Source organism: Sorex fumeus, unplaced genomic scaffold, assembly GCF_029834395.1.
Source record: "Sorex fumeus unplaced genomic scaffold, SorFum_2.1 ptg000033l, whole genome shotgun sequence".
NCBI lineage: Eukaryota > Metazoa > Chordata > Mammalia > Eulipotyphla > Soricidae > Sorex > Sorex fumeus.
Window position 1 is genome coordinate 10,031,964 of NW_026606090.1, and position 26,938 is coordinate 10,058,901.

Below are 26,938 nucleotides of genomic sequence, written 5' to 3' on the forward strand. Positions count from 1 at the left end.
ATTTTCTTATCCTCTACACAGCACAAAGGAATGAGGGAATTGGGGGCCAGAAAGAAGAAAATGGGATGGATTCATTTATGTCTTCTATTCTTCATAAAACTAGGGAGCTATGCATACACTTGTACTTCTCAGTCCTTCTGGAAAGAAGACCCATGGGATGTAAAAAAAGGAGCCAATTCTTTGGATCCTGGGGGTAAGAGGACTGATAACCCTGGGAACTTAACTTTGACCAGTCATCGGGCAGATGGGATGAAACGGATCATGGTGTTCCCTCCTACCACGAGCCCTCTGGGTGTGGGCTAGTTCTGCTTCTCCCAAACCCTGTCCTTGGGCTCATCCATTATTCTCCCCTGCACTATCCCTGATGCTCCTTCCCCTTCCCTTCCCCTTCCACTTCAGTGCAGAAAGTCTTTTTTTGGGGGGGGTCACACTTGGCGATGCTCAGGGGTTACTCATGGCTCGGCACTCAGGAATTACTCCTGGTGGTGCTCAGAGGACCATATGGGATGCTGGGAATTGAACCCGGGTCGGCCGCGTGCAAGGCAAACGCCCTACCCGCTGTGCTATCTCTCTAGCGCATCAGTGCAGAAAGTCTTATCCCTCAAAATCTCAAAAACGATGGGCCTGAGAAATACTTCAGGGGTGAAGCAGCTTGCCTTGCACACGGCGAAGCCCAGCTCAACCCCCAGCACCACACACCGGTGTGTTCTGACACCAGATCTGACCCTCCCCAAACAGAAACAAAGCAAAAACAAACACATACAAAAATCTCTACATGACTCTACTAGAGTAATAGAGATGCCAGGACCCAAAGTAGGTAGGGGCAGGCAAGAATAGGTAAAATCTCGCTTCTCCATGAGGCTGGCAGGGCAAAGCACAATAAATAACCAGATTCCCAACAGGTTTTTCTAGCTTTCACTTCCCACTCAGCCTACATGTTCCTGCAACACGGACACTCTTATTACTCAGTCCTTATTTGGATCTTCCTTTAATTTGGGGAGAAAACTACTGAAACCTCATCCCAGACCTCTGATTCTTGCCCACTGGAGTCTGCAGAAAGAGTTTGCAGAGTTCCTGTTGCTTAGAAACATCCCTGAAGGTGCTTTTCCCTTTCCCGGCCCAGGGGCGAGGGGGGGAGTGCTGCCCAGACAAACCGTGAAGGTGCAGGTTTTCCTGCTACCTTTAATTCTATCCTTTTCTCCTTTCATCCTCACATTTAAAGACATTTCTGACTTTCGCCATTCCCCCAGGTAATTTCCTTACTTTTCTCATCGCTGAGGTTTTCGTTTTTTTTTTTTTTAATTTTCCACATGGGTGTTCCGTGGTGCTTTTCCCATGTGCATGACCCCCACCCCCACCCCCAAGTTATGTGCAATGCAGGCCCCGGAGTTCAATGAACTGAGGCTCAAATCCCCACCTGTCACAGAGCACCTGGGTGCTCTCGAATCATTCTCTTCCCCTCAAATCATTCTCTTCCCCATCTACACTTGCAAATATGAGACTCTGGAGGAAGGACAAGACCCTCTTGACTGTGCTGGCAGGACGGACCCATGTGATGAGCAACACGAAAGGACTTAGCACAAAGGCAGAGCAAATGAGCACTCCATAAATATTAGCCATCAGGCGCAATAACTCACTCAAACCACCAGATCATTTCTGTGTTCGTGAGGCTTCCCAGCCTCTTTGTTCTCAGTTCCAAGGCTCCCATTCCTTAAACCCCATATCAGGGCACCTCATTAGCCAGAGACTGTCTCTTGAGGTCTCCAAGAAGTTTCGAGCAGAAAGCTGGGGAGACCTGAAGTACCCACTGACTTTTTATACAGAAGGTGTCATGGAGGGGTTTCTCCTTCTGAGTCCTCCTCTCCCCACTGCCGTGTCCCTCTCTTCTGGGTCCTTCGGCTCTGAGCAGCCGCCTTGCCTACACACAGGGAACAATGAGAGTAGTAGAGTGAGAGCAACCCACCAGCCCTCCCTGAGCCCCAGGCCTTCTCTGAAACCACAGGGCGGTGGACCAGGAGCACACCTAGGGCTCTCAGCTCCCCTCTGTGGGGAAACCAGTGCCCCAATTAAAGAGAAACTCAGCAATCTTTCCAATGTCTCAGTGGCTTCCTGAATTGTGGCTCGTCGCAGACCCTCATGCGCCCTCTTCCCCTCTGCATTCGTCCAGAAAAAGAAGTGCTGATGGGAGATCCAGGCACTGTAAACTCCTACTGGACATTCCAAGGACAGTCACCAGGGACCAGTGTAGCCTGGCATCCACGAAGGCAGAAGATTTATCCCTATCAATGGCTAAACAAGAAGGGGCTTGGGCCTTTATAGTTTATCACCTGTGTGGTTGGTGGTGACATTGGGGACCAGCCCCTCCTGGCATAAAATGAGCAATCACACTTTCCCACGATTAACGTGGAAATTCCGCAGGAAGTAACATCTGGGAAGCTTTGATCATTAAAGATTTTTGTGCTCTTTTGAAAAGCACCAGGGAGCCGGCAGGGGCTGTTTGAGAGTCGGCCTGGCAAGGGAACCCGGCTGCAACAATGCTGCCAGGTCAGGGGCGGGCCCAGAAACATAATCTGCTGGACCTGGAGAAGTCCCCCAAGCCCCTTCAGACCCAACCTCCTGCTCTTGGGCAGATAAGAAAGACCAACTCTAAGGGTGACCGGGCCCCAGGCTGCATTTCCAAAACTGCCATCCCAAGTGGAAAGAAATTCTGTAGAGCCACTTTGATTGGCAGCTCAGCTTGGAGACAGCAAGTTAGAGCAGCGGGGGGCCCTCTCCTGTTCCCACTCTGATAAGTGAAAGTAAACCAGCGAAAGCTGTACACTTTGGGGTGTGTGAGGACCCAATGAGCTTCTCCTTTCTAATACCAAAGACCATGCTGAGGTGTGTTTATTTTCTTGTCTCCTGCATATAAGCAAAACCCAGAAACAATTTACATTTGAATGAAACGATCCTCAAAGTATTTGGCTGTGCTGGCTATGGTCCCCACAGCGTCAGCAGTTCTGGATGACACCAAGAGAGGAACTGGGGTCCCGGTGGTGCCAGGTACGAGACCCCCCCCACACACACACCTCATACTGCATTCCTCCCACCTGATTTCCAACTTGGTCAGTGGCGAGATAGGGCGGCCCCTTGACACATATGCTCCGGCTGATCTGGGGAAAGGAAGGGCTCAGAGGTAGTGGTCGCCCAGAGAAAATCAGGCAGGCATGTCAGATTTCCAGGGAGGAACCGGAAACACAAAACCCAACTGAACATCTGTTCGCATCCCTGGGTTTGCGGGCCGGCTAGGGAAGTCCTGCTCCCGCCGCCCCATTCAAGAGAGCACACCGCCGTCCTCATATCTGCAAAGATTGAGAGATTTCCGAAGGCCCCAGATGTGCCAAAGGTCAGAGCGATCGATAGACAAGACCTTTCAGGGAGAAGGGCGTGTGTGTGTGTGTTGGGGGGGGGGGGGGGTCCAATAGAAACCCGTGGCCACGCGGAAGCCCAAGGAGAAAGGGAAGTTTCTGGCTGATGCGAAAGTTCAGACCACGCCAACTCACTCAGGGGCCCCGCTCGCTCCCGAGGTGGGGGGTGAGGGTGCGGGGTGGGAAGCGAGGCTGACGTGGTAATTAAGAATTTGGTGAGAGCCCCGGCAGGTCACCGCCTTTCTCAGATCAGAGCCCCATCAGAAATTCTTTCAAGTGTCCTTCTGCGTCGCCAAAGACGACAACAGCAAATCAATAAGTGCTTGAAATGAAAGGGGATGTTGGCCAGCCCCCAGGCTGCAGCTTTCTCGCCGCCGGCCTTTTCTGAACTCCCAGCGTGCCTTTTGCGCCGCCTCCCTTCCGAGCGGCCACCTCTCCTGCCCGTGCGGCCGACAGGTCTGCTAGGAGACCGCTGGCCGCGGCCGTACTGCGGGGTCACACGCGCCCCCGCCGGCCCCGCGCGCGCCCCCCTGGCTTCCCGCTGAAGGTCGCGGCCAAGGCGATGGGCCTGCGCGCTCCTCGGCGCGCGCCTCCCTGGGACCACCAGCACCCCCCAAGCCCTGGGCCTCGGCAGAGCGAGCGGGGCGCCCACGTTAGACCCGGGGTCGCCGCAAACCCGGTGCCGAGTGGCAGACGTGGGTGCGCGCTGTTCGCAGTCGCCACCCCCTCCCCTTCTTCAACGTCTTGATTGAACCATCTTTCCAGCGCCCAAACAAGCCCCCCCAAAGCCCCCACCCTGACGTTTTAATTAGGTAATTCATTAGTGAGTCAATACAGACATTTATATATTCTTTTAGCTCAAGTGGTTAAGTACTAATTTCGAAATGATTATAAAACTCCCGGAATCGGCAAGGCGTTGTCATTTTAATTTATATGCAAATCAATTGGTTCATCTTAAATGCTTTTTCTCTTTTTTTTTTCCAAAAAAAATAAAATAAATAAATAAAACAATGATTGGATTGTGGCAGGGGGAGTTATGGACCAAACCGCTAGAACGGGCAATTCGGAAACCAGATCTGGACTGGGAGAAAAATTTAGAATAGCGAACAAATCAATAATGTTTGCGGCAGTTAAACATCTCCAGCCATTGGTATTTACATACTCGCTTGTTGTCAGATAAGGAGCTGGGGAAATTGCTTGCCGGGGTGAGATCATAATCCAGAGAGAAGAAAGTAAATGGTAACAGCTCTGAAATAATACTGTCCCTTTCCCAAACCCCGAATTCACTCTCAGGTGAAAGTTAGTTGGAAGAGGTCACCCCACATTTGTCTTCGATCTGCTCCCCTTTTTTTGATGTCAGAAAAAAGGGGGGGCGGTGTGAGGAGATGGGTTCCCTGTCTGAACTTCATTTGATTCTTATTCTAACAGCTCTAGCAGCCCTGGCTTCAAAATCTTGGCGGGGGAAACTAGGATATTCCTAAAGATTCTTCATTTAAAACTCTCGCTGGATTCAGTCTGTACCACTCTTCCTATACTAATTTGGGGGTGGGGGTCTCTGTTTTATATCATGTGTCCCACACCTATTAAATCAGGGAACGCGGGTGGCGTGGGGGGAAGCCGAAGGAACCTCTCAGCGGGCAGGTTATTATCTTCAGACCGAAATCAAATTTCTGGAAAAGTCAAAAGGATGTATACTTCCGGGGAGAGGGTGGGTGGAAATTTGAAGATATTCCAGCACCAGCCGGGTCTCACCCAGGGATTACCCGAGGTGGGCGGCGGGGTTGTTTACGTCGAAGTGTAACATCCTTGAAATTCACAGATATCTAAGGTCACTGTCTCTGCAGCCCCCAGACTCCGGCCAGGCAATCTGGCCCTTAAAGGAGCTGCTGGCTACCTTTGATGCTCCAATCTTGTTTACATCTGCAGGGTCGGGGAATGGCTTGCTGGGCTGAGACGCTCCCCTCCACCCTCTTCTGATTTGAAGTCACGGGAATCGAGATGCACTGGCCACGGCCCACTCTGGCCAGTTCTGCTCTGAGGAGGGAAGGGGATGGGGGCGAAAAAAAAAAAACTAACGAAACCAAAAAGCTGAAATCCACGTTTTCAACCCAGCTGGGCGGCGTCTGCAGCCCCCCTCCCCAGCACCCTGCCTTCCCCCCCAAAATCCCCCCCCCCCCCGCCTCACGCCTAATGTATTCCCCGGTGGTTCTGGGCATTAATTAGTTGTTTAATAGGAGTATGACTAAAAATGTAAAAGAAGGATTAGGAGCGTGAAACGTATGTCCAGCTCCTTCCACACACTCGAGGAGGGAATGAGAATCATTCTGTATCTTCCCTTTCTCCAGGAGCCATTTGCATTTCCCACCAGCTGCTCACTTCAGCTGCACGGGGCGCTGCGCAGGGCGGCGGCGCGGACCCCAAAGCTGCCCCGCCGCGTCTGCGGCGTTCGGGGCCCGGGGACGGGGGCTTTCACCAGCGCCGGGCAGGCGAGACTCCAGACAGAAGGGGGGGAGGGGAGCTGGGGAGATGTGAGCTCCAGCCCCCCTCTCAGCCCAGCCGTGGTTTGCCAGCCCTGGGCATCATCCTGGGAGTGTGGGGGACTGCCCCGCGCGCGGGGGGGCGCGACCAGCGAGCGCGGGGGGCCCTCTGTCCCTCTCGGCGCGCCTGGAATCTGCCCGTTTCTCATGTGCTCGCCGCGAGCCCTCCATCCTCTCCCGCAGATGAAGGCGCGGCCGGCCTGCTGGGAGCTGCTCTTAATCTCTATAAAATGAAAGGGAGGAGGGGAAAGTGCAGGGGGGTGGGGGACCTGCAGCAGGACTCAGGAGGGTGGCGACTGAGCAACACCCCCGTTGGCGACCCGGCGACAATACCTCTCAGGGACCCGATTTGCTGGGATACTGGTGGTTCTTTGGTTGTTGGTTTTTTTTTCCCTCCCCCCTGCACTTGTGGGGGCTCGGTGAAGAAATTCGATTTTCTTGCCTCAACAAGCTTTTCAGAAACCAGAAATTAAAATTCTCCGAAACGGAAGGAAAATATAAACAAAAACAGCACGTGGACGCTTCTCCCCTTATTCCGATCCCCTTAAATGAAACTGAGCTTGGCTTTCCACTTACTGGGCGCAAAGAAAGTTCTGCGTTTTCACGGATGTTAGGGTGGGGGGGGGAGCCAGAAATGACTTTTATTATTTTATTGTTATTATTTTTAATGCAGCTCTCTCGTCAGGTTCTCCTCGTGGCTGGGGAGGCTGAATCCTTTCCAGAAAACGAGTCCATCTGTCGACTGTTAGCTATTTCAAAGTGAAGGGATTTAGCACTCAAAACAAATTGAGCAAGTTTGTTTGCCTGTTTTTACTGCTAACGCAAATGAATTCAAAACACGGAGTAATTCAAGAAAACACATGTTGCAGGCAGTCGCGGACGCAGGCGGCCTGGCACCTCGGCGGGGACCTGCGGGCTTATGCGGCCCAGGCCGGCGCGCCGCCTCCGCACCATGCCAGCAACTGCGGGTACCAATTCAGGAGGTGAAACCAGCTTTACAAGGAGCTGGAACTGCTTCTGAGAACTAAAGGGCCCTGATTTTCCAACTGGGGGGGGGGGGGGGGAGGGAGGGAGCACGAACCCAGGGCCAAGGCTCCAAGGCTGCTTTTCCACACTTTGCTTAAGAATAAAGTAAAATAACATTAAAAAAAAAATCAGACCTTTAAGGACCATTCTGGAGATAGACAACTTGGTCCTCCAGGCGATGCGATTGTCGGGGGCCCCCACCCAAAGGCAGAGCGAGCCCCTAAATATCCAACCCGCTACCCAAACAACACACCCTTGCAGAAGTGGAGCCGGGCTATCAGAAGTAGGGCGCTCTTTTCGGAGGAGCAGGACCCCCTCTCTCCCGTCACCCGCGGCAGTGCCTGCGTGCACTGAGGGGGTCGCTTCCTCCGCCGCCCCCTCCACCCGCCGCTGCAATCCAATGCCGCGCTCGCCGGGAACCTTAACCTCGTCATTTTAAAAAATGAGATAGCCATGACCCGGGGTGAACTCGTTGAGGGTAGGTACAGCGGAGGAAATTCTAGAAGCTGCCGAGCGCCCCGGGTCCTGAGCAGCGCGACCCCTTGGGTGTCCACCGCCCAGCGGCCTGGCGTGGCCACCTGCGTGCAGACCCCCTGGGGCTGCACGCGCTTGACCTCCAGCGCCTGGTCCGGACAGAGCCGCTGGGCCTAAGGCCGGGCGGCCTGCTCCGGCGGGGTCGCCGGCTCCTGCCTGCAGACCCTCTTCCTCTCTCCCCTCATCCCTGCCATTCAGCCCACTTTTCTAGATTTGTAAGTCTAACCCCCCCCCACCCCGTACCCACCCACCCGAGCTCTCTGTCTGTGCAGACCTCTGGTGTCCCCTCTCCTCCAGCACCCCTCCTTTCTGTGACCTACAGGCCTGGCAGCTCACGTGCGGACACTCATTTCACGCCTGGCAACACCCCCCAAAAAATAATCCAAGCATTCCTTTGTTCCAGCTCGGGAGCCCCTGTCCCGGTCTGCTCCCCAGGAGTGCTCCCGGCCTCGGGCCCCACGCGGCCCTCCCCCGTCTGGTTTATTCGCGCTCCCGCTCTGGCGCGGATGCCTTTTGCTGCTCCTGCATCCCAGCCTCCCGGCTCGACCTCGTCGGCACCGTGGGCGGCCGTGCGCCTGCAGCTCGGGGCCGCCTCCCTGTCTAAGCGCCCAGCCCGGCTCCCTCTCCTCCTCGTCGTCTGTCGCGGGCGCGCTCAGTCTCCCCCCCCCCCCTTCTAAGTCTTTCTCTCACTCCCCGTTCTCCTCCCCGCCCCCTGCCCCCCACCTCCCGCCCCTGCCTCGCTCCCCCGCGCCCCTGCGCGCTCCCCGGGAGTTGCGCTCGCTCCTGGATCGCGCGCCGCGCAGCCGGGCTCGGCCGCCGGCCCGCCGGCCACTGTGCACTGGAGTTTGGTGGAATCTCTGCTGACGTCACGTCACTCCCCACACGGCGTCGGAGCGGAGGCAAGAGAGAGGGATGAGAGCGAGGGAGGGGAGAGAGGGAGAGGGAGAGGGCGAGGGCTGGCCAGAGAGCTGGAGAGGAGCGGAAAAGAAGCGCCAGTGACGGCTCGCTCGCCGCGGCCGCCGCGCACTCGCCCGTGGACTCCCCCGGACCTTGGCCTCCCCGGGCACCCGGCGCCGCCGTCCCCGGGCGGGCTTCTCGGGGCGCTCGGCCGCGCCGCTCCGGCACCTCGGGAAGCGCTGCTGGGACGGACGCAGGCAGCTCGCGGCCGCTGGTAAGTGCAGGCCCCGGCGCTCCAGCGGGGCCGTGACATCGGGCGACTTTGCAGATTTGTTCCACTTTGGAGGATCTGCCGGCGCGGGAGGGTTGAGGGGCTCGGCGGCCGGTCGGGAATGGGGCCTGCTCTCCCCGCCGCCCCCACGGAGGAAGGGAACGCACTTGGCCGGCGTGCCGCGCGCAAAGGCGGGTACCCGCCGGTCTCCCGGTGCTCGGACGCTCCAACTTCGAGTCCGGGGTGCTGAAGTTGGGAGGGACGCGAGGCCCCGGAGGGTGGCTGCCCTCGAAAGTCGGTGCCAATCCTGCAGGGACAAATGCGCGGAGGGTGGCTGCCCTCGAAAGTCGGTGCCAATCCTGCAGGGACAAATGCGCGGGGCCGAGTGGTCATGGCTTTCTCGGGAACAAGGGCCCCCGCACGGAGTTTGGGCGGCTGGAAGGTTAGCCCCCGTCCCCATTGTTAGCGATCGGAAAAGACAGTCCCCGACCTCGCGGGCCCCAGCGAATTACCTGCGAGCCGGGCCTGGATGCCAAACTCACACAATGACTCTGGCGTCTAAATCCTTTAAATGGATCCCCGGTCAGCCCCAGTCTGGCGCTTTAGAGCTCCCTTTTCAAAGGGTACCGGCGGGGCAGAGATGGGGTTGATGAGAAAATAGACCCGGATTCTGGCTCAAAGGAGGCCCTCTTTTGGATCCCAATTTTAAATCATTTTCTTTTTCCTGTGAACGGACTCTTTGGGTACTTGGATTTCTACTAGCTTTTTGTGTGTGTGTGTGTGTGTGTGTGTGTGTGCGCGCGCGTATGCGCGCGGGTGTGTATTTATTACTCGGGAAAGTATTAGAGCTAAGTAAATTGAAAAAAACTAAGTTTACGAATTCAAATAAATCAATCATCCTAAAATATATTTTTATAAAAAAATTCATCCGATTTATAGAGATTCGCTTGCATTCTTTTAGGCCATTAATAAGAATTAAAGATGCGCTGAATATCGTCCTAAAGATAGTCCGCCTAAAATTCGAATATAATTTATGTGAAGGAAACAAGGCACTTAATCTAAACACATTGATTATTGTAAATGATGTCATATAAGCCTCCAAGGTTTTAATAGTCAAACTTTCCCTAAAAATTAAGTAGCTCGACATTTATGGGAGGTTTTACTTTGCTCAGCAAAGCTAGACTTAAATTATTCACGTGCTTTTTGTTCCTTAAGTAAAGCATGTTTGTCTTCAAGCATTCCTAAAGCATCAATATTAATTGGTTTAAAAGAAGGCTTCAACATGGCAAAATACAGAACTGGGTTAAGCAGTATTTTAATTTCCTTAAATGATTACCTACTGCAAATTAATTTACTGGCTAATCTCGCCAATTTAGTTCATTTAAAACATATGTTCTGGGGCTGTTTATTTTTAAACTTTCCACTGGAGATTTTGTTATAGGGTAACGACACGAAATGGGTGGGGGGTGCGTGAAAGGATTTGGAATGAGTTAAAGCTACATATACGGCAATCATCAGGAGTGATTTGAAGGTGAAGTTGTTTTAATTCTCAGGGTTTGCCTTGCCTGCCTTGGCCATTCGCTCCATGTGCTCCAGTGAGCTGCTGTCGTGCTTTCCGACTTACTTGCAATAGAAAACTCTAGTTGGCCCAGCAAAGATTTGCCTCGCATAAACATTTCAAGCAGGACATGAACTTTGGAGGGGGGGCTGAGAACTTCCCATTCGGAGAAGGTGTGCATCTTGATTTGTGAGATTAGCCCTGGAAACCAGGCCCTCAATCGGGCAGGCAAATCCCTTTGAGAAGACTTGTCTTGACAAGGCAAGTTTCAGGATCAGGAGGCAGGGGTGGGAGAGCGGGAGTCTCTTTTTTGGAAAAAAAAATTTATTCTCCCCCTTCCTTTTGGCTCAGTTCATCTACTAGGCCTGGTCATTCTAAGAAGCAAAATAATAATCACCGGGCAGATCCCAGGGCTCATTTTGACGGCAGGGTAAATCCCCGTGTCCCAAGGACGCAGGAGGGAGCTCTGGAACACGCCTTGACCTTCTTTTCCGTCCTTAGAGTTCTCCAAGATTTGTTTTGTAGCGCTTTGTTTGGTGGTCAGCTGGAGGGCACTGAGTAATAATTGACTGACTTTAGACACTGAGCAACCCATCTCTTTTAGGGGGATATTTTATTCTTTATTTTTAAATAAAAAAATGAAAAACTGTGCAGTTGCCATCTGCAAGGCTCTCTGGCTGTCGGCTAATAATGCAGCCAGTTCCGATGCGGAGGGGGGGAAAAAAGGCAAAAGAGAAGAAAAGATTATCGAAATGATGATGACATGCAAATTTCCCCCGAAATTATCATAAGTAAACATTTGAAGTCTGGACTAATAAAATCCCATCTGTGTTACTTCATATCGAGTTAGTAGAAAGCTGTGATAATGAATTTTGTAATATCTCACGAACAGACATCTCAATCAGGGACTAATCCTGTGATTTTACTGCAGAATCACTAAATCTGGAGCCGCCAAACTGCTACTCCTGGGTCCCGGGCCGCAAGGACCCGCAAAGCCCCCCCACCACCCACCCCCCGCCTCGCGTCCCCGCTGGCGGATGGAGATTGGGGGACCGCCTGGCAGGTCCCACTCTGGGGGATCCCCCAAATCTCCAAGCAGGACAATCCCATCTCTGGGCAACGACCTTGACTAGAAGCCCCCCCCCCCCCCCGCCTCCCTGGAAAAGAGGCCGAGGAGTCGGGACCCAGCCTCCCCCGATCTAGATCTACAACTCCGCTACGGCCTGCGCCCCCCGCCCCCCCCCCATGCGCGCCCCGACCCCCAGCCCAGGGCCTCTGGGAAGGTGGGGGGCGTCCCCCGGCGCCCGCGTACCCGTCTGTGAGCCGTGGAACCATCTTTAATTTCTTCTGCCTTTAAAGCAGCCGCTGCTCTTGCCCCCCTCCACCGCACCCCTGCACCCGGGCTGAGCCCGTCTCCCAGGCTTGCCTGTGGCCGAGAAGGGAGCGCGCCTTAAAGCGCTTGACTCGCCGCCTTACGCTTGGAAAATCGGGAAAGGGGAGAAAATGGTTTCCTGGGGAGGCGAAGGGGCTGTGGGGGAGCAGCAATGTTTCTCCGTGCGGGGAACGCAGGAGAACCCTGGACCTCCTCGGGCTCCCTCGGGCCGCCCCGTTTCCCTCGCCTGCGATCTTAAATCATACTTTAGGGTAAATAAATGGCCCAGGCGAAGCTCTCCAGGGGGAAAGTGTGGCTAAATATGGAAAAGTGGCTCCTGATGGATGAGAGGCCCCGAAGCCGGCTCGCTCCTGGAGCAGCCCAGGCCGCAGAGCCCTGCTCGGCTCAGAATTACTGAAAACCGGGGCAAGTGCTCGCGGGAGCGTCACGGCGGGTCGCCTGGACAGCCCACCCGTGTTTGCTCAGGACCAGCGCAGCTCCCCTCGGCAGAGTCCTCTCCTCACACCTCCTGGTCCCCCAGCCCGCGTGCTAAGGCTGCCCCCTAACCGCTGCCACAGAGACCCCGGCGAGCAGCGCAGTCCCTATGCCCCGAACACCCGGCTCTCTGGGCCCAGCGCCCCGCAGCCCGCCCCAACGCTGCAGCCCTGGAGAGGAGCCCCCTTCCTAGGTAAACATAATGAGGGCCGGGGCAAGGGGAGTCTGGGGCTGGCAGCACCCTAGAGGCTAGTCTGGAGGCCACCCCGGAGCTGGCGCCTGATGGGCCTTGGACGCGGTCCGCCCCCTCCAGGGCGCAGGCCCACCGCCGCTGCTGCTCACGCCTGCCTTGTGTTCTGTTTTGCAGATAACGGGGCATGGAGACCAACTGCCGCAAACTCGTGTCGGCGTGTGTGCAACTAGGTAAGATTCAGGCTTGGGTCACCCGACGGGCGAGGGTGGCCAGAGGGCCTGCCTGGGCCTGAAGGAAATCAGAACCAGGTCAGCGGCCGCCTCTCTTTTCGTGGGGGCGCTATGGGGGCCCCGGGGTGCGGGTCAGGAGCGCCGCGCCGGGGACTCCCCGGCTTGCTCCTGCAAGGCTGCAGCCGCCGGCAGCTATGGAGGTGCGGGTGCCGCGGGAGACGGAGCGCCCCCGGCGCGCGCTCACCGGTTCCTGGCTCTTTGTCCCTTTTTTTTCTCCATCCTGCCTCCTCCCTCGGTTGTTCTCCGCCGCCCGTGCGGGCGCCTTGTACCCCGCACTTAGGGGCAGGCGCGCGGCCCTGGCGTGCAGCCTGCAGTCGGGATAGCCCTGCTGCCAGGCCTCGGGAACCGAAACGTTCGCAGACTCGCTCCTGATAGCGGCGCGCGCTGCCCCCGGCAGCATCCCGGGGCCACGGCGAAGGCGGGCGGCGAACTGCAGGCCGCGCGCCTGACACCCCCTCGGGCCTCAGGACCCCGCCACCCGCCCGCACCCCGAACTTAAGAGGCTTTGGCCTCTGCCGGGGGCGCGGAGAGCGAGCAATCGCGGCAGAAACACTCGCTCCTTGCCGCCCCCCACCCCGCCCGGCTGGACTGCCCGAACCCTGCCACCTCTCCCTCCCGCGCCGTCCAGCCCGCCCGCGCGCTCCCCGTGTGGCCTTCTCGCGGTGCATAGCCAGCCGGCAGGCAAAAGTGGTCCAACAGCGACCTCTGTCGCTCGCCGCGTCCCACTGCGCTCCCGGGTGCCACGGCCGAGCGCGGGCCCCGCCCCGGGGGGGTGGGTGCGGGACTGGCCACGGGAGGCGGGTTCCACTGCTCCTTGGTTGAGGTGTCTCCACCAGGGTCGCCCCCTCAGCCAGGCGAGGATAGACTTAGACGACGCGTTTTGGAGAGCAGTGGCAGCGGGCCTAAGGCCCTGCGCACCCCCCCCCCCCCCCCGCGCTCCGACCCCACGCCCCCCCCTCCCCGGCCCCCAGCGAACCTACCTGTTGTGTGGGTATGCGGGACGTAGGGTTTGGGGTGGCGCCGTGGTCTGATGGGCAAGTTTTCACCCTGGAAGAAGCAAGGGGCGACGCTGCTCAGAATCTTACAGCGTTTGCAAGCCACGGCGCGCTTGAGAAGCAGGCGTGTGTGAGGAATTACAGAGGAGGGACCCCCTTGCCTTAGGGATGCAAGGGGAGACGCGCACGTTTATTGTGGCACCGTCCTCGGCCCCATGGTTAGTGGGCTGCCTTTGATATGGTTGACCTTTGATAGAGCCAGGCGAGTTCGGACTCCAGCCCTGGTCTCCAAACCCCCTCTCCTTTGCGGATTAAAGGAGAGTACACACGCAGTGGTGCAGATTGGGACCTTCGCCAAATAAAGCATATTGCTAAGAAGAAACCCACGAAGGCCCCGCGCGCGCAGCCTGGCCAGCGCGCCGGGGAGAAAAGCGACTTTAGCGGACACGGCCGGCGTCCTGCGCTCCCCCGCGCACCGGCCCCGCTTGGCCCCGCGGGTCGTCGTGCGGGGGCCGGTTAAACGCTCACTTGTCCGGGATTAACCCCTGGGGGTTAAACGGAGCCCTTGCGGAGATAACGCCGGGCGATTTCAGTCATTAAGATTGTGTTAAATTCTTCGACTGTTTGATAATCGGTTGTAAAAATAAATTATTAGACCGAAGTATGTTTGGGATAGGGTTAAAAATCAAGAACCGCGGATTTCAGGGGTGGGGGGTGGGGGGCAGGCTTTGTGCGGACTCCTGGCGAGCTCAGGCCCGGCCCAGGAGAGGCTCTCCCGGGGGCGTTGCGCTGGGGCAGGTCTGCTGGGAGGGTGCATCCTCCAGCTCCATCCCTATTCCCCGTCCCCAGCCCCACTGCCTTGACCCCAGGAGCGACCACGACAGGTGGTCTCCAGGCGAGAGCAGGAGGCTGGGCAGGGGTGGGGGTGGGGGACCTAGGTGAGCAGAAGCTAAGCCCCTTCCCCCTCCAGTCTGGGACACAGTGGAGGCCTCCTGGGCTTTTTGCCTCCTTGGGGTAATTAGCAAATAAATTAAAAAGTCGCAGAGGAACTGGGCCTTGCAGGCCTTTGGTTCTCTGCGCCCGGGAAAAGCTTGTCCCACACCGCGGATGGTTACTTGGTTCCCTTTCCCGACAGAAAGGCCACTTGGCTGGGCTAATACATTTCCTGTGGTTCAGTTAAGAGGCCTGGGAGAGGAAGGCCTGCTCAGGGTCTTGAATTTAGGGGCTGCTGGAGATCTGGAGGACCAAAAGCGCCCCTCAATGAGCAGGCAGAGCCAGTCGGGAGCAGGCGCGAATAAAGGTGGCAGGGAGTGTGCAAGCTCTTGGTCACGGCCTGCTTTGATGAGAGAGTTTCCTCCTTTACGCTAAAATAGTCTTTTACTTGGCATTTAAATAAGAAAATGCTGCTAACCTGCGGTTTTCCGACTGGGAGATTCAGTGTCTGGCTGCCCCTGGGTCCGTCCGGGAGGCCAGGGCGTCCCCGTGGAGCTCAAGAGTCCCTCGGAACACGCACAGGCTGGCTGGAACCCCGCGTGGGCTGAAGACCCGTGAAAGCTAGGAGGCCTGCTTGAAGGACAAACTGGGCATGGCCAGCGGAGAGTGGGCAAGCCGAGCAGTTTCAAAGGTCAGAGGCTGCCTGAGAATGTCCATCCCCAGTTCCCTCATCAGAAATTCTGGTTTCGTGTTTGGGTATCATGAAAGGGACTTGTTCCTTGAAACTCAAACATTGCCTTTGACCAGCAGAAAGGGGGTGTCTGATCCTTTCCTGGAAAGGACCCTTTAAGTGGGACGCTGGCTTGTGATTGGACCACCCTGTGAACGTAGGTGCCCCGGCCACACCACCCCCGCAAGCAAGCAAATGGCCCTCTCCTCCGGCCTCCTCGGAGTCACCACGAGCTGGCTGGGTTTATAGTTCTGACGAGGTGGTGGGGCTGGGCCGACCCAAGTGTCCCGTGCCTGCAGAATTCCTTTGGGGAGAGACAACCCAGAGACCCACGGTGTGCCCCCACCCACCTGCGCGCTGCTTGACCCCTTGTCTGCAGCGCAGCCTTGCCTGGGTGTCTGCGGGGTGGGGGCAGAGGGGAGTCACTGACCACCCATTCATCACATCAGCAAATGTTTGTCCATTGCACACCGCGCGTGGGGTGCTCGGGTCCAAATTTCCCTTGACCTTTAAGGAGCGACTCCGACATTCAGAGGGTTCCGACCGTCACCAACAAAACGGAAACGGGGGGGGGGGGGGGGGCTCAAGGCTAGAGCCTGTAGCCGAACCGCACTCCCGATAGCGTTCCCATTTATCACCCCTCCTCGCCTCGCCCCCGGCCCCCTGCCAGTTCGGTCCCTTTTCTGTCGCCTCTTCCTTCCACCAGGGGAAGCCGCCGTACCCGTGCTGGAAGGAGCCGGTCCCCGCGGATCCGGGGTGCGGGCGCGCGGGCCTCGAGTTGGGCAAAGGCTGGCTGGCGGGTTGCTTCCGCGCCGCTCGGCTTAATATATGCAGCCGCTGTAAGAGCGGCTCGGGGGAAAAGGAAATGTATAACGAAAGCTTATTCGTGAGCAGGAATATACTAATGGAACAATCTGATGTCTTCTTAATCCTATGTAAAAAGCTTTGTCGTCTTCCTAATATTGACTGAATGGGTAATTAATGGCTCTTCATCTAGGCGAATACCCTGTAATCCAAAGATAGGCAAAAGACAACAAGCCGAGGTAGGAGACAAAAGGCGCCCCCTCCCCACCAGCATCTCCAAAAGGGAAAGTTTCCTCGCCCCAGCACACGGCGCCAACCACCTGTCCCCGCTGGGCCCCCGCACCTGGCCGCTGGCGCTCGCTGGCCTCCCCGCACCCGGGCCCACGATGGGTCGGACCAGCGCCTCTGCCTCCCTCCACAACGCACCCGTCGTTGCTTGGGGTGGAGGGGGTTGATTGATAAAGGACAGCGACACCCCCCAAATGCTACAGTAACTCGCAGGGGGCAGCCGCAGGCAGGGACACAATTAACCCTCTGTGAAGTGCTAAGAAGCGGTCAGGGCTGGTGAGACAACCAGCGGGTAACAATCTACTTGCACAGCGCCCCTCCCGGGCTGTTTTCAGTGGACTGACATTTTAATTTAAACCTTTAGAAGTAATATATTACTTGGGTTACTACAATGAGGTGGGTTCTTCTTCTTTTTATTTTTTTTGTCAGCTGACAGCTTTTAAAATATTATTTCACTAGGGAAATAAAAGCTTCATCTCAGATTATAGGTGGGTATTTTTGGATTTATGTGATTTATGGTCACCATGACAACTAATGCTGAATGTTAGCTACCAGCATGTCTGGGAGAGAGAAAACAGAAAGAAAGGAGAGAAAGAGAAGTAGAGGAGGAAGCTGGACATAAACTGGAACTAGAGACAGACTCCAGGGAGTGAGTGAGTGAGTGTGTGTGTGTGTGTGAGAGAGAGAGAGAGAGAGAGAGAGAGAGAGAGAGAGAGAGAGAAGAGACTTCAGTCATTCCTTACATATGAATCTAAATATTGATATTTATCACATCCCATATCCCTCTTCTCTCTCTCCCTCACTCTCTCTCCCTTACCTCCAACACACAATACCATTCCCTCTCTTTCATTTCACTTTTCCACCAAGTAGCTGTATTCTAGGCTTAAATGAGCAACCCAATAAACCTGTGATGCTGGCATGCAAATATAAAATATGAAATATACCGCATTTCAGCACCCCCCTCACCTCTGTTCGGCACCCCAGTTCTTCTCCTCCCTGACCAGCCTGGGGGTTGCTCTCATCAGCCCACCCTGCCATTCATTCATCCCCAAACCTCAGAGCATTGAATGTATGACAGAAACTGGGGCACCCCGCTGCAGAGCCCAGAGAGTGAAAACTTCTCCATATGTCTGTAGACTCTGATGCAGGTGAGTGAGGCTCAAGCCTCCTCACAGACCAGCACTGAGGAAGCGAGAGAGAGAAATCGGCCACACAAAAGCATCTAATTTCTGGGGTTTTGGCTTCGGGCTCAGGGAGGACAGCCAAGAGGTCCTTCTCTGCTGCGGTTTGTGTGCAGAGGAAAGAGTAGAAATGACCATTGGTGGGCAGAGTTCAAGGTCTCCAACTGACCTCTGTGGCTCCCGCTGAATCCAGGCGGGTATTGTCCTGGAGCTGTGGGGCATGAGGAACAGGAGTCGCTCTCCTCTCCCTCTCCCCAAACAACTTGACAGCTTAGGGAGACGCAGCACCCAGCCACCACTGTCCAGGTGAGCCTTGAGGATAGATTCCCTTGCCCCCCAGCCCCTACCCAGGTTGCTGCCTCGACCCAGAGTTTGGCGGTGCCGCCCAGCCAGTGGCACTGAGGCCATGGTGAGATTTGTGCAACTAACACTAATGAGTGTGAAATTAAGTAAGACTCTAAGGCTGGTGATCGGTGGCAAGGACCAGCTCCAAGCACCCCTGACTCGGGTGGGTGTCGCCTCCTCCTCCTCCTCCTCCTCCTCCTCCTCCTCCTCCTCCTCCTCCTCCTCCTCCTCCTTCTCCTCCTCCTCCTCCTCCTTCTCCACCTCCTCCTCCTCCTCCTCCTCCTCCTCCTCCTCATCTTCCTCCTCCTCCTTCTCCTCCTCCCCCCCTCCGCCTTTCTCTGAAAGAAGCAGCAGGGGCCCCAGCCCACCCCCACCAAACATTGCGGAAACTCAGAGGGGCTGGCATGTCCTTGGCGCATGGTGGGACCTACACTAGCCTTGCCCTGGCTGCTCTCACTGGGCCATGCCGGTTTTTGTTTTCTCGATTTGAGGCTGAAGTCACGGTACCTTTAAGAACTGGTCAAAGTAGAGTGAGAGGGTTTACAGTAATACTGAACCCACAAAATACATTTCTTTTTCACTTTCAAGCCCTTCTGCATCTACACTGCCTTTTTCCCGCAGCGCAGACTTTTGCAGATGAAACGTCTAGAATACCCCTACAATACATTTCACAAAAAAAGGATTTCCTACTCCTTCGCTTGCTCGCTTTTCCCTATCGAGGCTTCTCCCTGGGTATTTTTACCCCTGGTAGAGTGAACTGTAGGTTCAGTGCTGGTCTGGGGAGGGTGTCGGCCAGTCTCTGAGGATTTGGCCAGTCTCTGAGTGGTTAGGGGATAGGCAGAGAATTGGACTGCAGCTGGAGGTGCAAAGGAAGGTCTCACTAGCTCCGCTGTTCAGTCTGGGGAGGAGGATATATTATATTGTGTGCATTTATGATACTTTGACTTCAGCCAGGATTCTCCGATTGTCTCCGTTCATCTGGCTCCAGTGGCTGACAGTCTAAGGTTCCTGATCTTTTTAAGCTTTTGCGCAGCCTAATGACCACGATCAACACCCCTTCCAGCGTCTCTTACACTTTGGCTCTATAGAGGAACTGCCATTAGCCCTTGGGGTTTCACCCACCCTCAATACCGGTTTGGGTCACTCAAATGTTTATCTGCACCATGAAAGTTCTGTAAGTTGAGCGGAGTCCCTGAGCCTAAACCCAAATTTCCATGGGTACCACACAAAACTGGATTTGGAATCTGTCTCTGCTCCCCCAGAGGAGTTCTGAAAACACCTCTGGCCTCTGCCCCAAATTGCAACTCCCAGGTCCTGAGTCACAAAGAAGAAAGGTTTGAGGTGGGGCAGCGATGCGAACCAGCTCCCATTCTCGACAGCACGAAGTGACGAGTTTTCGGGTCCTGTGCTGTGGGGCTCAGGGTTATGTTGAGGTTTAATAGAAGAAACTGAAATCTGATTAGTAACCCATCGGGCAGCGAAGAGCTAGGCTCATATTGATTTAGTTACAGGTCATCGGCTGGCGGTGCGGCGGGAGGAAATATTTACTTTACACATATACTTTATGATCTGGGGGGAATTAGAGGAAATTCAATAAGAAAATGGCTAGAAACATTTAAAACCCTTATTTAAAAGACTTAAGCAAATTAGAGTCTTATCAGATTAAAAAGCACTACAAATGTAAGAGCGCTGTCTTCAGCGAAATGCGGTGGGGTCTGAGGAGGAGATTCTCGACCAAATCTCAGGGATAAGGCGCGTCATTTAAGCACCAGATAATGAGCAGAATGTAAATTAATTTAACCTTCTTTACCAACAGACAGCGGGTGTAATATGTATAATTTAATGATGAAATCGCAGGACCTGACATAGTGAGCACACGTGTGGGCCTCTGAATAGGCCGCCATGGCACGCGGGATCTGTTCCGCATGGAGCAGGTGTGTGTGTGTGTGTGTGTGTGTGTGTGTGTGTGTGTGTGTTTGTATGTGTGTGTGTTTGAATAAAAGATTCAAACTAGAAATGCTGATTTAAAGCTTCCTAGAATGAAGTTTCCCCCAACCCCTCTGCCGCCACCGTTCGTTGCTAAATTTCCCCCTTGACGCCCTTGCCAGGGAGAGACAGAACGATTCCTCTGGTGACTGTTGTCAGGTGTGTGGTGAGGGGCGAGTTGCGGGCCAGCTGAGGCAGAGGAGCAGGGCAAAGATGAGAGACACCCAGATCACAAAAATATCTGTGGTCTCCTGTGTCCTCTCTGCCCCAGTCTGAGTAAGTTTCCCAATCTGGTGAACAAGGACGAGGAGGGAACTTTCTGAGGAGACCTCATGCGGCGTTGCAAATCATTGACTGTAACGTCAAACAAACACACATTCAGGGACGATAACGCTAACTCCACAATAAAGCAATCGCCAATGCAGAAACCCAGGGGAGATTAGCTGCTTGTTCTGGGGCTGACCTAAGACAGAGGACAAAAGGACCTTCACATCTTGTTTTGAAGGCTCTCGGCTTTGGATTCCTTTATCCATTTCTTTGGAAATAAAAGTTCTCTGAAAACTGTGCGGTAAAGATTTGGGATGTCCCCAAAGGTGCTTCTCTTTGTTTGCTGGAGATGAACCCGGCTTGGCTTTCTCTGCTGAGCTTGTTTGTGCCTCTCCACCCCCACACCAGGGGCCTTTCTGTTAGCCCCCAGCTCCCAAACACGCAAGACAGCCTTGAACTCCTTAGGAAAAGAAAATGACTTCAAAATTACCCTTGAAATTGGTTATTGGCAACAATCTTAATTGTATGGAAATTCATTAAGGCATATTTTATATATAATTAGCTCAAGGTTGTTGATTATACAGGCTTTATGGATTTGAATCTGATTGATAATAAAGTAAACAAGAGAGTCGAATTTAAAGCGTGGCTCTCTCGGGTTAGGCAGAGCTTAATACAGTGTACAAGGAATTTGAAAGATCTAGGATATGTGTCTTAATCAACGTTAAGTAGAATGGATAAGCTTTCAGCATTGTGAAAATGCTGGGTTAGGGTTTCTCGTCTATTGTGTGTTTTCTGTCTGGGGACTAATAAGCATTACAGAGAACGTGATCTGAGGCAACTTTTTATTCTTGCATAAATCCAGAGTGAACCTCCAAACAGTTGTTCGTTTAAAGTCAAGGTAATTTTCTTTTGACGGGTCCATTTGCTTCTCGATTTCTAATTTATTAGCCGGCCTTTTCAGAGCTCTTGTCTCTTTTGGCAATGAAAGTAAAGCTTCTTCAGATTAGCGCAGCATTCACTTGACAGGCTGTTTGGAAATTATAAAGATTGGAGGGGTGATTTGTGGGCGTTTTTACATTTACTCCCGCTCTGGCCTTTGCATGTTGCTTGCTGGTGGGGGGGGGGAGGGGGGGAAACCTTCTCGACTGGACGTAGAGACACACAAAAAAATCCAAGTGTTGGGGGAGGCGGGGGCGTGCCTGGCGGGTCCCTTCGCCGGGCAGTCTTGCAGCCGTCCACCTCCCCGCAGCCTCTGCCTCCGGCTCCCTTCGCCGCGTCTGCCTCCGGCTGCCCTCGCCGCCTCCCGGGGCCGGCCGGTGCCCGCGACCGCGCGGCGTGTGGCGGCGGGTGGGCACGGCGGCGGGGTCCCGGCCCGGCCCCACACAGCTGATAGGCGCGCGCGGGGCCGGCCCCCCGGCGCGGCTGCGGGCGCAGCGATTGGCGCGCGGCCACGTCAGTCGCGGGCCGGGGGCGGGGCCGGCGGCGGCGGCAGGAAGCCCGCCTCTGGCTTTAAGATGCTGGCGCAGCGGGGCCGCGCCGGGCCGCAGAGTAGCCGCGTCGCTGGCCGGGGCACGGGAGCTGGGGGGTGTGTGCGCGCGAGCCCGGCCGCTCCCGGGGGCAGCTGCCCGGCCCTGTCAACTCGTGACACTCGGCGGGGGCGGCCGGCTGGGGCCGTGCTCCTGGCAAGGGGGCGTCCCCATGCCTCCGCGCGCCCGCTGACCGTCGGGGCCGGCGCCGGCGCCGCCGCCGCGGGGGGCTCGGCTCGGGGGCGCGGGGGGCGCCTTCGCCCATGAGCTGCATGAAAGGGCCGCTGCACCCGGAGCACCGCGCCGCCGGGACCCAGCTGTCGGCCGCCTGTCACCACCCCCCGCCGCTGCCCATGGCCTCGGTCCTGGCGCCCGGGCCGCCCCGCGCCCTGGACGCCGCGTCCAAGCACCGGCTGGAGGTGCACACCATCTCCGACACCTCCAGCCCCGAGGCCGCAGGTAAGGCGCCTGCCCGGGCGGTCGCCCTCCGAGGGGTCGCCCTGCGGGGACCCCGCACGACTTCCGGAACCCGGCTGCTGGGGACCCCGCGCCCCCTCTCGCGGCCCCGGCCGGCCGTGTGCAGGGGCGCAGAGATGCCGGCCGCTGCCCGCCCTCCCAGGGGTCCCTTCTGCCCCCCGTTCTCCGCTGGGCTTCCAGCGGTCCGGGGCCGCTTGGCGGGCTGGGAAAAGTCTTCGGCAGAGGCCGAGAGGCTCCGGAGCGCTTCCCCGAGAGGGCGGCGGCTTCGCCTGCACCCCCGGGTCCCGCTTGCCCAGCCGCCCGCGAGCGCGCGGAAACCTGAGCTGCCCCCGCGGCGGGGCGCGGGGCTCGGAGCGCGGAGCTAGGGGGGGCCCGTGCCAGGCGCGCGTGTGCGTGTCCCGGGAGGCCTCCTGTGTCTGCGCGGAGGCGGCTAAATATACCCCCAACGCCCAGGCTATAAAAACGAACGCGCCGCGGCCGGGTGGGGAGATAAACATGTAAATAAAACGCGCAGCGGGCGTGGGGGAGGGAGGGGAGCGCGGGGCGCGCACCCCACCGCCTGCAGCAGCCGCCTGGCCGGCCGCGGCCTCGGGGGCTTGGCGGGGGTCGGGTGGGGAGCCCGCCGGCTGCAGGTGGGCGCTGCTGATCGAGACCCCGGCCGTGTTTCCTCTCCAGAGAAAGAAAAGAGCCAGCAGGGGAAGAATGAGGACGTGGGCGCCGAAGACCCGTCCAAGAAGAAGCGGCAGCGGCGGCAACGAACTCATTTCACCAGCCAGCAGCTGCAGGAGCTGGAGGCCACTTTCCAGCGGAACCGCTACCCGGACATGTCCACGCGCGAAGAAATCGCCGTGTGGACCAACCTGACGGAAGCCCGAGTCCGGGTAGGCACTGCGCCGGGAGGGCGGAGCGGCGAGGCCGCCGGCCATAGGGACGCGGGGGTGGGGTGCGCGGTGGGGTGGGGTGGGCGCCTTGGGAGACACAGGACTCCCGGTGGCCACCACCCACCCTGTCTCGGGAGGTTCCAGCTCCCCACTTGGAGGTTCAGGCCGCCAGCCCGCGCCCCCCAGTCAGGGCCGCATGGCGGGTGGCGGCCCCGGCATGGGGCCCTGTGCTCCCACTTGCAGTCGCCAGGCAAGCGCCAGTAACCTCCCTCCCAGGCCAGGAGCTCAGGACAGGCTCCAACCTGTGCGCCTTTAACAAGGAAATCCCGCCAGAGACACGCAAGGCTTGGACCTCCCTGAAAACTTCCGCACCAGGCCCGGCCCAGCCTTTTCTCTACCCGCCCGGGTCTCTCCGGGTTTGTGGGGTGCTTTGGTCGCTCCCATACCCTTCCATTCCAACCTTTAAGAGCCCCCCCACCCCCATCAAAGTTTTCATACACGACTTAGTTATGCTGTTCATCCTTTTAGAAAAAAAGAGAAAAAGATTCCCGGTTTTATTTATGTCATGAGGTGGTTCCTTCCTCCCCTATTCCCAACTCTTAGTTTTATTAATTTTAAAAAGGCTTACCTTTGCAGCAAATTCGTAATTGTATGGGTTGGCAATAAAAATAATAATAGTAGTAATAATAATAAATAAAGTTAAATCTTAAACATCCAGTAGGTGCCACATCCTGGGAAACACAAAACCTATGCCGAAGGGTTCATCCAAGGCGTTTGGTGTCTTTAAAAATAAAATAAATGCTCTGGATCAGAAAGGCAGAGCAGAGAAAGCAGGGTTTGAAAACTCGAAATAACCTACAGTGATGAAAAGAATCAAGATCAAACCCCCCCCCCCCCACACACACACACACACATACCACCACCACCACCACCATAAACACCTTCCCTTTCCCAGCCGAGAGGGAAGGAGGACCCTCGCTTGGGTGGCATTTGTGTAGGCTCGGAGGGAGGCGGGAGGCGCGGAGGTTTTAGTTTAACTGTGGCTGGAGCTGGTGCGCGCTGGGCCGCATGGTCTGGCGCAAGGTCCGTCTGTGTTCTTCTGCGTGTTCGGGGAGCGGGTCTCGCACGTATGCATCTCACCTGGGCAAAGTTTAGGTGGTGGGAGGTGGAGATGCGGAGGAGCCATAGAAAGTAGAAAGGAGCAACGGGGTCTGGGGGTGCTCAGGAGCCCTTCCCCGCTGCTCTGCTCCGGCCTTGCTGCCCAGTCCCCTGCCGTCAGCCCTAGTCCCCGCTGCTCCTGGTGGGTCCCGGTGGCCGCCAGGCGCTTTTTATAGCAGATGAGTGCCAAGAGGAAGGGGGAGAAAAAGGACATGGAGAATGAAAAGCAAGGGGGCGGGCAGCCGGCCTGGGCTGAGAACGCTGGTGAGGCTTGGAAGCCAGGGCAGGCCGCTTGCTCCAATACACAAAAAGCCAAAGCCGCCTCTGTCTGGGGTGAGTGGTAGGCCGAGATGTGGATTGAGCAGGCTGCGATGTGGATTGAGCTCGGGGTTGTGGCGGGGCCATGGCGGGGCCAAGGGGTCCCTGGGGCTCAGGCAGGGGACGGAAGGCGGGCAGCAGTGGCCAGCCAGGGTGGCCACTGGGCAGCCAGCGGTCAGCAGTGGGTGGGCTTGGTGTGACTGGAGCCCTCCGGTGCAGGCGACCTGCTCGCCTAGAGTTTAGGCGCGATGGGACGAGTTGAGTTGAGTGAGGGGCTTTGGCCTTGTGCTGTTTTTCCTGCTGCTTGCTTTCCTTTGGCTGTTTTTGTTAGGGGAGGAAGGGGAGGAAGGGGGTCCGTGGGGGTCCTCGGTGGGGGGCGTGCTGGGGGGGCTGCCTCTGCGGGCCAGAGAGGGAGGGAGGAGCCTAATGTGGCAGCGAGGGAGAGCACTGGCCTCCCAGCCCTCCCAGTAGCGTCTGCACCGCTGAGCCTGTGGCTTGGGAGTGGAGGCGAGTTTGTATGGCGGCCTGGGAAGAGCTGGGCGCCGAGAGCCCACCGCCCAGCGTCTATTTTGCATTTTAGTGGTTTAGGGACCCTAAGGAAGGCCTTGGCCTATCGGGGCTGAGCCCACTGCAGGGCGCTAGGTGTCAGACTGGGATATGTGGCCCTTCTCCCTGGCGGGCGCCTGCATGGGGGCACTGGCCATGGGGTCAGCGGGACAGACGTCTCTGTGCGTGTATTGTCGGTGTGGGGTGGGCTCCGCGGCTTTCCGGGATCAAGGATTTTTGCTAATCTCGTACGTGGCGTCTGTTTGCACCCCCCCCCCCCCGTCCCCCCATCCCCGTCCCCCTTGCCCGCCCCCCTCCCCAGGTCTGGTTCAAGAACCGCCGGGCCAAATGGAGAAAACGGGAGCGCAACCAGCAGGCAGAGCTGTGCAAGAACGGCTTCGGGCCACAGTTCAACGGGCTCATGCAGCCCTACGACGACATGTACCCGGGTTACTCGTACAACAACTGGGCGGCCAAGGGCCTCACGTCGGCGTCCCTGTCCACCAAGAGCTTCCCCTTCTTCAACTCCATGAACGTCAGCCCCCTGTCGTCCCAGGGCATGTTCTCGCCGCCCAGCTCCATCTCGTCCATGAGCATGTCGTCCAGCATGGTGCCCTCGGCGGTGACGGGTGTCCCCGGCTCCAGCCTCAACAGCCTGAACAACTTGAACAACCTGAGCAGCCCCACGCTGAACTCCGCTGTGCCCACACCCGCCTGTCCGTATGCGCCGCCGACGCCCCCCTACGTTTACAGGGACACGTGTAACTCGAGCCTGGCCAGCCTGAGACTGAAAGCCAAGCAACACTCCAGCTTTGGCTACGCCAGCGTGCAGAACCCGGCGTCCAACCTGAGCGCGTGCCAGTACGCCGTGGACCGGCCCGTGTGAGCCGCGGCTCCGCGCCCGCCGCCGCGCGCCCGGGGAACGGACGCAACGCACGCACAGCACGCAAGGCCGGGCCGCGCTGCCCTTGAGAGACTGGGAGTGAGGCGAGAAGATCCTGGGCCGGGGACAAGGAGAAGGGGCCCGGGAAAGGAAACCACTGAATTCATGAGAGCGCCCCTTGGATTTCAGAGGAACCTCCTCCGCGTCTGACATCTTTCAACTCAACTCTTTCCAACAGTCGCAAAGGACTCGCGCGGCCAAATGTTTGACTGGATATGACATTTTAACATTACTATAAGCTTGTTATTTTTTAAGTTTAGCATTGTTAACATTAAAATGACTGAAAGGATGTATATATATCGAGATGTCAAATTAATTTTATAAAAAGCAGTTGTTAGTAATATCACAACAGTGTTTTTAAAGGTTAGGCTTTAAAATAAAGCATGTTATACAGAAGCGATTAGGATTTTTCGCTTGTGAGCAAAGGAATGTATATACTAAATGCCACACTGTATGTTTCTAACATATTATTATAAAAAACGTGTGAATATCAGTTTTAGGATAGTTTCTCTGGTGGATGCAATGTTTCTGAAACTATGTACAACCTACCCTGTGTATAACATTTCGTACAATATTATTGTTTTACTTTTCAGCAAATATGAAAAAATGTGTTTTATTTCATGGGAGTAAAAATATACTGTATACAGACTGTTCTGGATTCTTTCTGCTCTTCTGTCGCCTGGCCCGGGTGCTAAGTCACGGCCTCTTAAGCAAACCAGTTCTCTCTGCCTCTCCTAGTTAAATACTCCAGGCAGCAAGGCTTATTAAAACTTCATGGAAATAAATTATAGTCTTCATCGAAAACTAAAAGAAAACAAAGAAACGGCACTTGTATGAGAGGCGGTGGAGGGAGGTGCTAAAATTGAGTCTTGGCCCCACATTTTATTTGGCTTTTAAACCCAGAGAGGTTCGTCAATGTTAGCAAATAATATAAGCAGAAAGAAAAGATAATTTAAAAAATAATTTGGCCGGCATAGAAT

At 56.1% G+C, this 26,938-nt stretch overlaps 1 protein-coding gene across 2 annotated transcripts; it reads left to right on the top strand.

The window, feature by feature from the left end:
• Positions 1-8,406: 8,406 nt before the first annotated feature.
• Positions 8,407-25,962, top strand: PITX2 (paired like homeodomain 2). Of its 2 annotated transcripts, XM_056116704.1 has the most exons (4): positions 8,407-8,675; positions 12,465-12,520; positions 22,788-22,993; positions 25,338-25,962. In XM_056116704.1, the coding sequence occupies exons 2-4, from the start codon at positions 12,475-12,477 to the stop codon at positions 25,899-25,901; spliced, it is 816 nt and encodes a 271-aa protein (XP_055972679.1). In that variant the 5' UTR covers positions 8,407-8,675; positions 12,465-12,474; the 3' UTR covers positions 25,902-25,962. The 2 variants fall into 2 exon arrangements, with proteins under 2 accessions (XP_055972679.1, XP_055972678.1); XM_056116703.1 differs by lacking the exons at positions 8,407-8,675; positions 12,465-12,520 and adding an exon at positions 21,624-22,094.
• The last annotated feature ends 976 nt before the right edge of the window (positions 25,963-26,938 follow it).

Bases quoted from the DNA above. Each gene is read 5' to 3' on its own strand.
- PITX2 (XM_056116703.1), top strand. From the start codon at position 21,899: ATGAGCTGCATGAAAGGGCCGCTGCACCCGGAGCACCGCGCCGCCGGG. The intron at 22,095-22,787 runs GTAAGGCGCCTG...TTTCCTCTCCAG, and splicing joins CTCCAGCCCCGAGGCCGCAG to AGAAAGAAAAGAGCCAGCAG. The intron at 22,994-25,337 runs GTAGGCACTGCG...CCCCCTCCCCAG, and splicing joins TGACGGAAGCCCGAGTCCGG to GTCTGGTTCAAGAACCGCCG.